Source organism: Trachypithecus francoisi, unplaced genomic scaffold (genome assembly GCF_009764315.1).
Source record: "Trachypithecus francoisi isolate TF-2019V2 unplaced genomic scaffold, Tfra_2.0 Lachesis_group17, whole genome shotgun sequence".
NCBI classification, from domain to species: Eukaryota; Metazoa; Chordata; class Mammalia; order Primates; family Cercopithecidae; genus Trachypithecus; species Trachypithecus francoisi.
Genome location: NW_022681462.1, coordinates 43188315 through 43202069, shown reverse-complemented (window position 1 = coordinate 43202069; position 13755 = coordinate 43188315). Strand labels below are relative to the sequence as shown.

The following is a 13755-nucleotide window of genomic DNA, read 5'->3' as shown; positions in this document are numbered from 1 at the left end:
TGGATTTCTGACTTCCAGAAATGTAAGAGAATAAATTGGTGCTATCTTAAGCCACTCATTTTGTGGGAATTTGTTACTGGAAACGAATACAGATGGCATCCACTAACCTCATAACAGCAGACCACACCGTCATCTCCCCAGCAAAGTAGCCTCTGGAAGGGAACAGCTAACATTTCCTTGAATATTTAAAAGGAGAATCAACAAGGTATATGAGAATTAGGGAGCAGAAAGGAAGGAACATTTTCCACTTAGGTTATAACTCATTTCCCTCCAGCCACAACAATAAAAAAAAAGGAGGGTCCTGGGAAATGAGTATCGTGTTCGGGTTGATCGCCTGGTCATGAAAGGAGCTCCCAGCTACCCTGGACTGCAATGCTGTAGACCTGAATTCCCTTTAGATTACAGTGATGTTAGAGGTCACAGTAATGCCCAGTTTAGGGAACAGGTGAGATACAGCTGAGGAGGGGCCAGAGCTGGAGCCAGGCTATCTTGGGTCGTGGGGGTCAGGCAAAGTGGCTGGTCCGGGGATTTGCTGAGTGGGTCAACCGGCTCAGTCCTGAGCAGCCTGGCCTCCGGTGCCCAGGTCCACGTGACTGGCACCCTTTCTAGGGATCTAATACTTGTTTCTTGTGGCCCACAAATCTGGAGGGACAACTGATAACTGGAGGATAGAGTTTTCCGTTCCTCGGAAGGGCAAAGGGAGGCCACCGTAGGAGCGCCCACTTGGCGCTGGACCGCGCGCCCAGGAAGCCAGGGAAGGGCGGAGCCAGGGAGGGAGGGGACAGGAAGGTGAGGAGGGAGGAGACGGGCCTGGTGGGGTGGAGAGAAAGAGGGCGTGCGCTGCGGGCCCCACCTGCAGGGAGCTGGAGGAGGCGCGGAGCAAAGCCGGCCCTGCCAGCCACGCGGAAAAGCAGTCAGGTGAGCGCGATGGAGCCGGCGCCGGATCTGGGGCTCGGGGACTCCTCCCTGCACCGCTACCTGGACGGCAACTTCTGGAGCCTCAAGAACGAGCTGCGCAGGCTCCTCGGCCGCTGCCCGCTCTTCCGGGAAAGGTACCGCGCTGCGGCCGTCGCCCCTGCCCGCGCCCCCGAACCCGCCGAGCCTGTCTCCTCTGTCCCCGGCGCGTCGCTGCGGACACCGCCCCGGCGAAGGCGAGGTGGGGTGTGCGCTGCGCCTGAGAGGCAGGCCCCTTCCTCACCTGCAGATGATGGGCTCTCCTCCCCAGGTGTATGGGCGCAGCCGGCCGGCCGCCGCCGACTTCCTCGGCCCCCTGAGAGGCGTCCCTCGCCTCCTGAGCTCCCTCCTCCACGAAGAGTCGGGTGCAGGGCTGGCAGGCGCGTTGTCAGCATGCTGAGACAGTGTGGCTGGAAGATCGGCCTTGCTTGTTTGCTAAACCTGTTTCTTGAGTCCCCACCCCGCAATGTCCCACCCTTGGTGGGGAGAAGGGGACAGAAAAGCCGGGATGGGATGGGGTGGGCGCACAGGGATGGAGTGGCCCGGTCCAGGGCGTATCTGGGTGTCGGGGTGGGACAGACTTACAGGGCCGCCTCTGAGTGCAGGTGTGCGGAGTGGGCAGCTTCAGCGGGGCAGTTTGGTTATAAGAACTCAGGTCCTCGATGTCATCCGATGCCAGGACAGCCCTGAGAAGCAGGCAGAGGGGTGAGTGCAGCTCGAGTCTGGAAAAGGAGAAATGGCTCAGTCACCGGACAGAACTCGGCATTCGTGTCTCCTGTGGACTCTTTCTCATACCCATTTCAAGCAGTCTGAAAAGCCCAGTTAGAGCCATGCTTTGGAGTTCTAGCTTAAGAAAGCCCTATTAAAAATGTCAGTATGTGCCCGCAAAGGATTGATTGGTTAGCCATGCCCCCTTAGCCCTGGTTTAATTTATTTTGCGGAAACGAGAGGGAAGGAGATGGCTGGAGTGAACGTCAGGCTGTCCTTGGAAAATCTGGGGTTCCTGCACTGGTGTTACCTAGTGGGGAGTTGGGGGCGTTTGAAAGTTGAAAAGTGAGAAGTGTGGGATGGTGGGTGTGTCCATCGGTGTCTCCCCCACTTCTCTTTCGCCCTGTTTCATACATAGTTCTTTAAGTTATAGTTCTCAAAGTGTGGTACAGGGAGCCCTGGGGGTACCCAAGAGCATTTCAGGGGGTTAATGAGTCCAAACTGTTTTTATAGTAATACAAAAAAAGTTATTAGCTTTTTCACTCTCATTCTCTCACTGATGTACGGTGGCAGTTTCCAGAGACCACATGATGTGTAGTATTCCAACAGAAAAAATATAGAAGCAGATATGAGGATACAACTGCTTTCTATTAAGACAGACAGTAAAGGGATTTGTAAAAATGTAGAACAATTCTACTCTTCTTGCTAATTTTTTTGTTTTTGTTTTGGAAAATAGTTATTTTCATAAAATACACTAACAGATTTATTAGTTATTTTCAAATGAATTAATAAATATTTGAAAACGTTTCTGTTTTAATTTCTAATACAGTAAATATCAGTGGATATAACCCACCCAAATAAAAGCTCTTTAGGGACCTCATAATTTTTTTTTTTTTTTTGATATGGAGTCTGGCTCTGTTTTCCAGGCTGGAGTGCTGTGCTGTGATCTTGGCTCACTGCAACCTCCACCTCCTGGGTTCAAGTGATTCTCCTGTCTCAGCCACCACGTCTGGCTAATTTTTTGTATTTTTAGTAGAGATGGGGTTTCACCGTGTTGGCCAGGCTGGTCTTGAACTTCTGACCTCAAGCGATCTGCCCACCTTGGCCTCCCAAAGTGCTGGGGACCTCATAATTCTTAAGAGTGCAAAGAGTTCCTAAGATCAATAAGTTTGTGAATGGCTGCTTTAAGTCATACTGAGTTCAGTCGCATCTGATTAGACACACATCCCTTCCTATATTCCTCAGTCTTTTCAGTTTGTTCCTGGGCTATCACCTCTTTGTCTTTCAGTTTAGATAATTGCAGTTTAAAAGATGGAACAAAATTGTAATAACCAAACTACTGATTTGAGGCAAGCAGAAGGGACTTCCTTGTGAATTCCATAGGGACAGAGGAGAGGCGGAGAGGCATGCCTGGATAGGGGAGCCGGTGCGGTAGTTTGTTTCCTATGTGACTGCTGTCCTGTGATTTGTCTTTTTTTTTTTTTTGAGACGGAATCTTGCTCTGTCACCCAGGCTGGAGTGCAGTGGCGCATCTCGGCTCACTCTACGCTCCGCCTCCTGGGTTGACGCCATTCTCCTGCCTCAGCCTCCCACGTAGCTGGGACTACAGGCACCCGCCACCACACCCGGCTAATTATTTTGTATTTTTGGTAGAGATGGGGTTTCACTGTGTTAGCCAGGATGGTCTTGATCTCCTGACCTCATGATCCGCCCACCTCGGCCTCCCAAAGTGCTGGGATTACAGGCATGAGCCACCGCGCCTGGCTGATTTTTTTCCCCCCTTATTGACTTTACATTTGCTCATCCACAGAATGCAGATAATATCAATGCTGCTGTATTATGAAGCTTCAATGAAAAACTGTTGCGTGGGCATGGAGTAAACACTGTTTGTGGTGGGATACCAAAACACACATGCACACAAAGGGAAAAGCAAAAATCCCATTGCCCTGACAAACACTTTTCCTTTCTTTCCAGTTCTTGTTTATTTACTTTATAATTCAGAGTTGTAGTAATGGCATGAACAACATTTTGTATTTTTTCCCAGAATGGTTAAAGATTCTGATATCTGTCTATTTGAAAGTTCATATTGTACTATCAGATTTTACTTTAGCCCGTGTTAGAAGATGGTGATCTTGATATCTGGATGTTTTGACATTCTGCTAATGTAAAGTGTTCTATAGGAGATGAGAAATAAAACTTCCTCTTCTCTGAGGCAATGCCAGATCTCCTGTGGCTTGTCCTCCCCTTACCCCAAACAGGTCTTTGCAGTTAAAGTAGGTGTAGGGGAGAGGGTTGTGGCAGCATAGTGGTGAGTGCTGTGTGTACATAGTGAGAAGTTTGTGCAGGGCCCGCCAATGCCAGGGCATAAGAGCTCAGGAAACAGTTTTCCTCCAAAAGAGGTTGTGCAACTTCCTACACACACAGTGGGTGGCCACTCTCCTCGGAGGAGGAGTTCATTCCCAGAGTGCTGGCCATTGGCTCCTGCGACAATGTGGGCACAGCCCAGGTTCCTCTTCTAAGGAGTGGCTTTCTCTTTCCCAAGGATGAGCCTGCTGGACTGAGTCCTCAGACTCCGGGAGTGCCCTGGCCGCTGTGGCCGCCTCGTCCTATTGTGCATCTGACCAGGTGTGCTGCTTGTTGTGACAGCGGGAACATTCTGGGTGACTGGTGACTCATTGGGATTTGCAGGGAAGGTTAAAAAGCAACATCTGAAATGAGATAAGCTTTTGAGATTTTTCTGAGTTTATTGGCGAAGGGAAGCTCTCTCAGGAGAGGTTGGCTGGCAGAGGCAGGTACAGCACACACCCCTCACCCAGAGAACTGAGAAAGCTGCTCCACAGGATTCTGTTCTCCCAGGGCCTTCTCATACCCTTCTCCCACTTGTAGCTCCTGGCTGCTTCCTTCTCCCTTTCTTTCTCTTTATCCCCTTCTCTCTCCTTCCCTAGAGCAAGGCACATTTCTCTTCCTAACTTTTTCATATGTTTAGTTTTTCCCCTGAATATTTCACAAACACGTTCTCACTAGGAAGAGTCAAATAATTTGGAAAAACTTGAAAGTTTCCTAAAATGTTTCCTCCTGCAGCCATTCTTTTTTAATTGTGGCAAAATATGCACTATATAAAACTGACCATTTAACTGCTTCTGAATGTACACCTCAGTGGCATTAAGTGCATTCACATTGTTGTGCAACCATCACCACTGTCCAGCTCCAAAACATTTCATCTTCCCAAACAGAAACTCTGTACGTGTTAGACACTAACTTCCCACTCCCCTCTTCCCCCAGCCCCTGGCAGCCCTCATTCTACATTCTGTCTCTCAGCATCTGACTATTCCAGGTACCATATAAGTGAATTCATATAGAATTTGTTCTTCTGGGACTGGCTTACTTACTCAGTATAATGTCCTCGAGGTTCATCCATGTTGTAGCATGTGTCAAAATTCCCTCCTTTTTGAAGGCTGAATAATATTCCATTGTATGTGTATACTACATTTTGATTACTCTTTTTTTTTTTTTTAGGATGGAGTCCTGCTCTGTCCGGCAGGCTGGAGTGCAGTGGCACAATCTCGGCTCACTGCAAGCTCCACCTCCCGGGTTCACGCCATTCTCCTGCTTCAGCCTTCCGAGTAGCTGGGACTACAGGCACCCGCCACCACGCCTGGCTAATTTTTTGTATTTTTTATTTAGTAGAGATGGGGTTTCACCATGTTAGCCAGGATGGTCTCGATCTCCTGACCTCGTGATCCACCTGCCTCGGCCTCCCAAAGTGCTGGGATTACAGGTGTGAACCACTGTGCCCAGCCTACATTTTGATTATTCTTATATCTGTTGATAGACATTTGGCCCCCCAGCCACTTTTACTACTTTACTGTGGTTGTCTTAGTGTGTTTTGCTGTGTTAGTGTGGTTTTTCCACATTTTTCTATTTTTCTTGGAGTTCATACACATATGTGCACATCATTTTGTTATATAAACAGGATCTCATTGTGTGTTTTGTTCTACAGCTTTCTCTTTTAAAATTTAATTTTTATTTTCATTGATGAAATGTATGAAAATATTTAATGAGCTTATACTGTGAGGTTTATAATGAAAAACAGCCATGCCCTGCCTCAACCCTCTTCATCCCTCATTTCTTTTCCTTGTGGGCCACCACTCTCAATTCTTTTACTTCATTCTCATGTAATTTACTCCATATTCCTAAGTAACATGTCTAGAGAGCCACCTCTTGGTTATCTACTGGCTTACTCTTCTAGAAAATGAATATTTCTCACTACAGCACCATTTTCCTTTTCCTATTCTCTGAAACTCAGTGTATCACCATTTTTACTTAAATCAGTATCCAATGTTCACATTGTTATGGCTATAAAAATACTATTTCCAGCTACGCCCCATAGTGTACCGTATTTTATTTCCTTCTGTCACAGCCTTTTTATTTCTTCAGAGATAATCGGCTCCTTTGTCCATTTGCTTAGTTTTCTATAAGCCCATTACTCACTGACCTCCACACTAGATGGATATGAAGCAGAACAGATAAAACAGATTTATCACAGGACAGAGAAGTTCCACTCGTCCCACTGTGGTCAAACCTGTCAGGTAATTGGTAGTTCCACCCCTCCTGCCCCACATGGACACATTCATTCTGGAGGCCTCCTTCCACGGCTTCAGTCCGGATGGGCTCTCCCTGCATCTTCACCACCCCCTTGGGAATTTTCCTTGCATTTCCTCTATGGTCAAGTCACTGTTTTCCCAGGCTTTCTCTTTCTTGGTTACCCTTTGTAGAAGCTTAGAGAGGACCAAGATTCATTAAGGCTACTTCTGTTGAGAGGTGTGGTGTGTGTCGCCTTCCCTTGATCTTGGGTAGTTTTTGCTTTGGTCAACAGAAGATAGCTGAGATGACAGTGTACCAGTTTCCAGACTCAGGCCTGAAGAGACTGGCAGCTTCCACTTCCCATCTCTTGAGGCTCTGAACTTCCATTTAAAAAGTCATACTTGCCTGTGGCTGCCATTGCTGTGAGGAAGTCCAAGCTGATGCCTGTTGAGAAGCTGCATAGAGAGAGGTAAAGAGATGCTAACATTCCCAACTGCTTCAGCACACAGCTCTTTTTCTGAGATGGGACCTCAGACACTGGAGAGCAGAGACAAGCCATCCCTGTTTGTTTCCTGTCCAAATTTCATGGAATAATAACACACTGTTGTTTTAATTTGCTGAGTTTTGGGTGCGTTCTTACATAGACATAGATAACCAAAACAGTCTCTCATCTGATAGCTTCCTAAGAGAGGGTACCTGGCAATTAACTTTTCGAGATTTTAAAATATTTTCATGTCTGAAAATGTTTACTGTTCAATTGACGGAAAGTTTTTGTGGGTGTAGAGTTCTAGGCTGGAAATAAATTTTTCCTTAGATTTTTAAAGGTGCATGCCATTAGTTTCTAGCATCCAACATTGCAATGAACAGATCTGACCCTTTCTGCACCTAAACTGTTATGTATAACTTGTTTTTGTCCCTCCCTTCTAGAAGCTTCTTTTTGGCATTGTTGTATTATAGAATTTCATGATGGGGTGACTTGACATGGGTTCTTTTAGTTCATTGGGCATGCAGTGCACCCTTTTAATATGGAAACTTGTGTTCAGTTATCTGCACTGTTCTGTCATCTGGAACTTCTTTTGCTTAGATGTTGTACCTCCTTGCCTTGTCTTCTAATATTTTTTCCTTCCTTTTTTATTTTCTACTCTTTATCTTTTTGTTCTGTGTCCTGGTGAGATTTTCTCAACTTTATCTTCCAACTCCTCTTGAGTTATTTTTTAAATATCTGCTGTCATATTTTTAATTTTCAAAAGTTCTCTGTTCCTTTTCAACAGCATCTGTTCTTGTTTTGTAGTTACAAAAATATCTTATTTTTGAGAATAGTTGGTGGTTATTTTTGAAGTGTTTGCTTCTATTCTCTGCTTTGTCTCTGTTTTCTTTGAGTTCCTTTTTTCCATTTGTATTTCTGACCTTTTTTATGTTTGAGGCTTTCATTAAACATCAAGTCAGCCATGGATGTTTGTTCACAATATGAGAAATGTGAATAGAACGCTGGTTGCAAATGGCGGGGTTTGTTGGGCCCGGGCTTTCTTGATCACAGAGTAACTTCATTTGGCAGGTCAGTATTGGTGTTTTGTTTAGGACAGGGTTAATTCCTCCAGTGATGAGTCTTTTAGTCTCGTGAGAGGTGGATGGGTAGAGAATGAAGGGCAGATCCTAATCCTCCTTCCTGGGACCTTGGAGCCCCCAGGCTCTCCATGCACAACGTGAGGCTAGTTAGAAAACCATGCTCCTTTCTCAAGACTTGCATTTGTATACCTGACTTTGTTAGAACAAATCACTTGATGCCATCCTCTGGGAAATGGTCTAGGGTGTCCACAGCATGGCAGCCACCCCACATGATTGGCTGCACCTTGTGCATTGGTAAGTGGTGGCTCTTGCTGCGGGGTCTCCTACTGGCTCCAGTGTTTCCCATTTAGGTCCCACGGTTACCCTCCCATGCCACCCTCTCCTAACAGTAAACCCTCAGGCTTTGATGGACTTGGAGAGGAGACTTGAGGATGCAGCTGCTTTCAGAGGTACATGGAGCCTCCACTTCCCAAACGTTTATACAACCCAGTGGCACCAGCTAGTTGGCTCCCTCAGCCCTGTAGACTTATCATCCTCTGTTCTAAGTGAGTTACCACTTGCCTGTTCACTGTCTAGCTGACAGTGTGTTGCTGCTATCCCTTGTGGAATGTCAGTTTCTCTTGAGTTCTTGGTGGGTCCACCTGGTTTTATGCCATAAATCATTTTATTATTGAATATCTCTGTTTAAATATGTTCTGATATCCAGAATTTGTAGACCTATATTTATGTGTTAGTGTAGATAGGATTGTCTCATTCTTTCAAAAGCTGCATCAGTTACAATTGTACCAAATTTAATTATGCCATGCCCCATCAAAGGACACTCAGGTTGTGTTCAGTTTGTGTTATCTTTATCAGTGCTGCACGGAACACCCTCGTATTCATAAGAAGAGATTTCTCTGGATTAGGTTCTAGAGGTGACACCGATGGGACAGAGGTATCTGCATGGAAAACACTGACCAATATTGCCAGATTATCTTCCAAAGGCTCTAGTTTTATTGCTCCCAAGACTATATGAGGCAATTTCAAATCCAGTTTAATTGTGGGTGTGTAGAGCCTAATCTAAATACCAGTGTTCATCTGTTCATCATTCGAGATACTGTATCAGGTCCTGGAGATGGGCTGGTGAGTGGTGAGGTGAGCCCTGGCTTCCAGGAGCTTCTGTAGCACATGAACTGTGACTGACCTATGACACTGGCAGCCTGCAGCCCCACAGTCACCTTTGGCATTCTTGTCTCTCCATTAATGTACATAAATATCCCAGACATCCTATTTTCTACCAGTCCCAAAAATTTCAAGTCTCCAAAGGAGCACAAAAATACTTTGGCAAATCATAGGTTTTTAATGTTTAAAATATGTCTTTTGTATTTGTAAACTTGAATGTTAAGTTTTATGAACATTTATTGGATGTAGAGTCCAGATCTCCAGATAGGCAGTTGAGAGGGCTAAGGATGCTCCATGATACAGCCTGGGACAGGACCTCTGTCAGCCATCATTTAGGGACCTGATAATGGGGAATCCACTGGCCCTGTCCTGTGGAAGCTACAGTCTAATGTGGCCAGGTCCCGTGGGACACTGGGATGTCAGCGTGTTTGAATGTTGGAATGTGGGGATTTTTCACAGTGAGAACACTGTTAGGTTGTGGCTGACGTGGACAGTTGTGCTTGGTCCTGTCTAGGGGCCATAGAAATACAAGCTGTTCATGTTGGAGGGAACCTTGCCTTTTTTTGAAGGAGGAAAGAAAGGCTCAAGGAAGAGAAGTGACTTACTCAGGTGTCATTCTCTTCTCCATTAAAATACGTAAATATCCCAGACATTCCTGGGATGTGGAGTGGCTTGGAGTGGCAAAGCCAAGAATAGGACCTCTGGGCTTCTGATTCCTAAAGCAGTGATTTCCAGTGTGTTTATATGGAGTATTATGGTGTTAGCTTAATAGGGCTGCCATAATAATGTACCCAGGCTAGGTGACTTAAATAACAGAAGTGTATTGTCTCAGAGTTCTAGAGGCTGGGAATCCAAGATCAAGGTGTCAGTGGGTGTCAGCAGGGTTGGTTGCTTCTGAGGACTGCAAGGGAGAATCTGCTGCAGGCTTCTCTCCTTGGCTTGTTGGTGGCTGTCTTTTTTCCTGTCTTTACATGGTCTTCCCTCTGTACCTGTCTGTCTTCAAATTCTCCCTTTTTATAAGGACACCAGTCAACATATGAGTTTTTAGGGGAGTGGGGGACACGAGTCAGCTTGTAACACGCAGTGAGTGTGACAGAGTAAGAGCAAGAAGTTACACGTACACCCACGTGTTTGTGTGTGTATAAAACAGTTTTATACATTTAAATAGAAACTCCCTACCTCTGACCTCAACTGGAAAGTCATTTCTTGAGAAATGCTGGATCCCCAAGCCCAGCACAGTGGTTGTCATTGAGTAGCATCTCAGAGAGCCTGTGCTGAGTAGATGGGCAGCAATGAAGAGGTAGGAAGTCAAAACTTTCAGGGCTGGGAGGGCTTCTAAGGAATTTAGTTTAACCAATCTCTTATCTGTGGTTTCCTTCCGTGCTATTGCACGCAAGCACTCAGAGAAAATACAAACTGAAGAATGGCGAGGGAGTGGGGGCAGGGGGTTGGCTGATTGTTTTGCAAGTGTCTGCCACCAGCCGCGAGAGAGGAGAGAGGCGGAGAGGTGATTGCATGTTTTCTTGCGAGTCTCACAAACCTGCAAGGGATAGACTTTTTCCAGTCCTTGTCAGACTCTGTGCCCCCTGACTGTGTTAAAATAGGGAGACATTTAGCACGGCTTTCAGTCCCGGATGGAAACAGCACGGTGAGAAAGAAGGTCCCAGCTGGGGAGAGGGTCCCAGGGATGGGGACAGTTATTGCTGTCTTGTCTTACACGCATCCACCAGCTAAAATCATGACACTATGTGGATTTAAACACAAGTCATAGGAGAACAAAGCATGTTTTCGATATGGGTGATTTTGTAAAGGCTTTTTAAGTGTTTGGAGACCATCTCCTCCCAGGTCCAGCATCAAGACAATTATTAGAGTGCTGCTTTGTACTCTGTCATGTGACTTTATTAAGGGACATTGTCAGCCTCTTAGATCACTTTCCTCAACCTTAAATGAATAACTGTACACTAGAAAAAATATTGTTGACTATGTGTAAAGAAAGTTTTCCTTCTTGTTCTGCTTTCCTTGGCAAGAACTTTTGGGGTGATATATTGTTATATTAATAACTTGCTTTCCTGGATGGGAGGAAAGTTTTGGTGTCCCTGATACCTTAGATCCTGATGCCATTGGGTAGCAGAGCTCCTGGGGCCCTTCCTCACCACACTTGTCTGAGTGCTGCAACCACTTCTACAATATGGGCCGTAAAAAGTGAAGGACAGAAGGTGGGTGAATTTGGGGAATTCTCTAGTTTTCTTTTCTGTCACACCAAGGCTTGGGGCTTTCCTGAACTCTCAATAATAATAGCATCATAAAATTTTTTGAGTGCATACAAAGATAACTCAAAATGGATTAAAGACTTAAGACCTGAAACTGTAGATCTACTAGAAGAAAACACAGGAAGAAAGCTTCTTGACATTGTTTTGGGTAAAGATTTTTTGGAGATGATCCCAAAAACATAGGCAATCAAAATAGATAAATGGGATTGCCTCAAACTAGAAGAGGTGAAATTCACATAACATACAACTAACCATTTTAAAGTGTACAGTTCAGTGGCATTTAGTGTATTCTCAATGTTGTGGAACCATTGCTTCTATCTCATTCCAAAACTTTTTCATCACCCCAGAAAAACACGCTGTACCTATTAAAGAATCACTCCCTTTCACCCTTCACTTATTTCCCTGGCAACCACCATCTACTTTCTGTCTCCACGGAGTTGCCTATTCTGGACATTTCGTATAAAAGGTTACAGTAGGTGACCATTTGATTCTAGTGGCTTAGCATGCTTTTGAGTTTCATTCTAGCTGTGTACTTCTACACCTATCAACTATGTAATATCAGTACTTCAGTTCTTTTTGTGTTTGATTAGTGCTGTGTTGTATGCATATATCAGGCAGATAATTTCCTATATTTAAAAACACAGGTAAAGTCTCATACAGTTTGTTTTGTCCCAGGCCACATGGGAAGGTGGCAGTGGGGCTGAGCCTTTTGGCTCCCCAGTCCCTACATTTTTTCTAGAATATGTTTCCTTTTCTTAAACAGTCATAGTGACTGTTCTGATTTATTTTCCAAAAATTTACTAATTTTTCCAGTAACTAACATTATGAAATAAGAGTGCAAGGCTTTGGAAAAAAACAAACCCAAGTTCAGAGACTCAGGGAGAAAGGCTGGGCGGAGGTCAGTGGGTGCTGCCAGGCCTCTGGTGGGACACGGGATCCTTGGTTGACCAAGACTGAGGCTGGCGGAAGGACCAGTGCACCACCTGGAGCACTTTGCACCCTTCCTTTGAGATCATCCATAATTTCTGTGTCTCCGCCCAAGGCTTTCAGAATTTTTCCTAGCCCTTAGAACTCCCCTCACCTGCCTTCCCTTGTGGTGCCTTCCGGAGCAGCCACGTCACCACAGGGATGATTTGTATCCTTGTGAATGTGCCTACACATTTCTCCTCTTCTGCTTCTCCCAGTGAAATCCCGCCGGCTGACTGGGGGCAGCAGACAGCACCTTCTGTTCTATCCTATGATTTCCTCTTGAGGTAAAATGCTCAGTCCTTTTAGGGGACTCTCCTTCTGGTGGGTACGGTTGGGGTGCTGCCTCTGGGGCCCCCCAGGCACTGACCCTTCACCTGTAGCATATGTCCCACACCTAGGCCCTGCCTCCTAGTCGTGCCCTGCCTGCAGCCAAAGAACTCTGACATCAGTGGAGAAAGAGAGAGAGAGAGAAAGAGAGAGAGAAGAGAGAGAAAATGAGGGAAAGAGTGCAAGACAGCACTATTAAGTGAAATGAACTAAAACCTTTGCTTGTCAAAGGCCAAGAGACCCAGTGGTCCCACTTTACCCTCATGGGGCTCTGGGCCCATGGAACATAGTTGATGGCATGATTTTTTATGTTTTATAATTTACTTGACTATTAAAGGTGTTTATGATAAAGTTTAGAAAGGGAATTATTTTGGCAAAAAAAAAAAAAAGGAAAGAGTTAGGAGGTGGGATCTGCAGGGTTTGACATTATAAATTATGTCTACTAATCTAATTTGAGACATTCCCCTCTCAAAGGAATTTGAGGTGAAGAAAATGGTGAGGTGGTGATAATTTCTTTTGCTTCCTCATTAAGCACAGTATCAGCAAGATAAGCACTTGTCCTTACTTCATGCCCCCTCCCTACATTACCTACAACCTTCTCCCACAAGTTGACCAGTCACTTCGCACCCCTCCCACACTTTGCCATAGGAACTATCTTGTAAACCCTGGAGGAAGCCACTCAGGCATAGCCACCCTCTGGCCACAGGAGTTTGTTTAGAAACAGTCATGTGACCTGACTGTAGTCAATGAAATATGAGGGGAGGAGTTTTTTTGATGTGCCGGGAAAAGACACTTCCTTGCTTACATGAGGGATCTGTCAGAGGGGCACACCCTCTCATCTTGGAGAGGGTGGAGTTCGAGTATGAAGCTAGCCCTGGTGCAGTCATTTTGTCACTTTGAGGGAGACCACTCCTAGGATGAAGTGGCCCATGGAGGCAGAGTAGACAGACACTAAGTTCTGAGGACATACTTGAGCCTCAGAATCAAACCTGCTCTGAAGCCTGCTCCAAGTTTGCCTTGCCAGTTCCCTGAGGTAGCGACTGTCCTTTACCGTTCAGGTCAATGCGTGTTGATTTTCTGTTGCTTGCAACCCTAAGCACCATTATTAGCATAAGTAGTTGCTCCTGTTTCAGTTGCAGAGTCAGAAATGCAGCTCACATTGGCCTCAGGTGCGGAGGCTGGAATCCAGGTGCTTGGGTAGCACTATCAGGAATCC

The 13755-nt window shown here is 45.6% G+C and overlaps 1 protein-coding gene across 1 annotated transcript in view; it reads left to right on the top strand.

Annotated features, from left to right (window-relative positions):
• The first annotated feature begins 805 nt into the window (after window positions 1-805).
• LOC117062215 (acyl-coenzyme A oxidase-like protein) overlaps window positions 806-13755 on the top strand; it is a 389661-nt gene continuing 376711 nt past the window's right edge. The window contains exon 1 of the mRNA XM_033175478.1: window positions 806-1052. Coding sequence (XP_033031369.1) covers window positions 928-1052 — 125 coding nt within the window. The 5' untranslated portion in view covers window positions 806-927. The remainder of the gene's footprint in view (window positions 1053-13755) is intronic.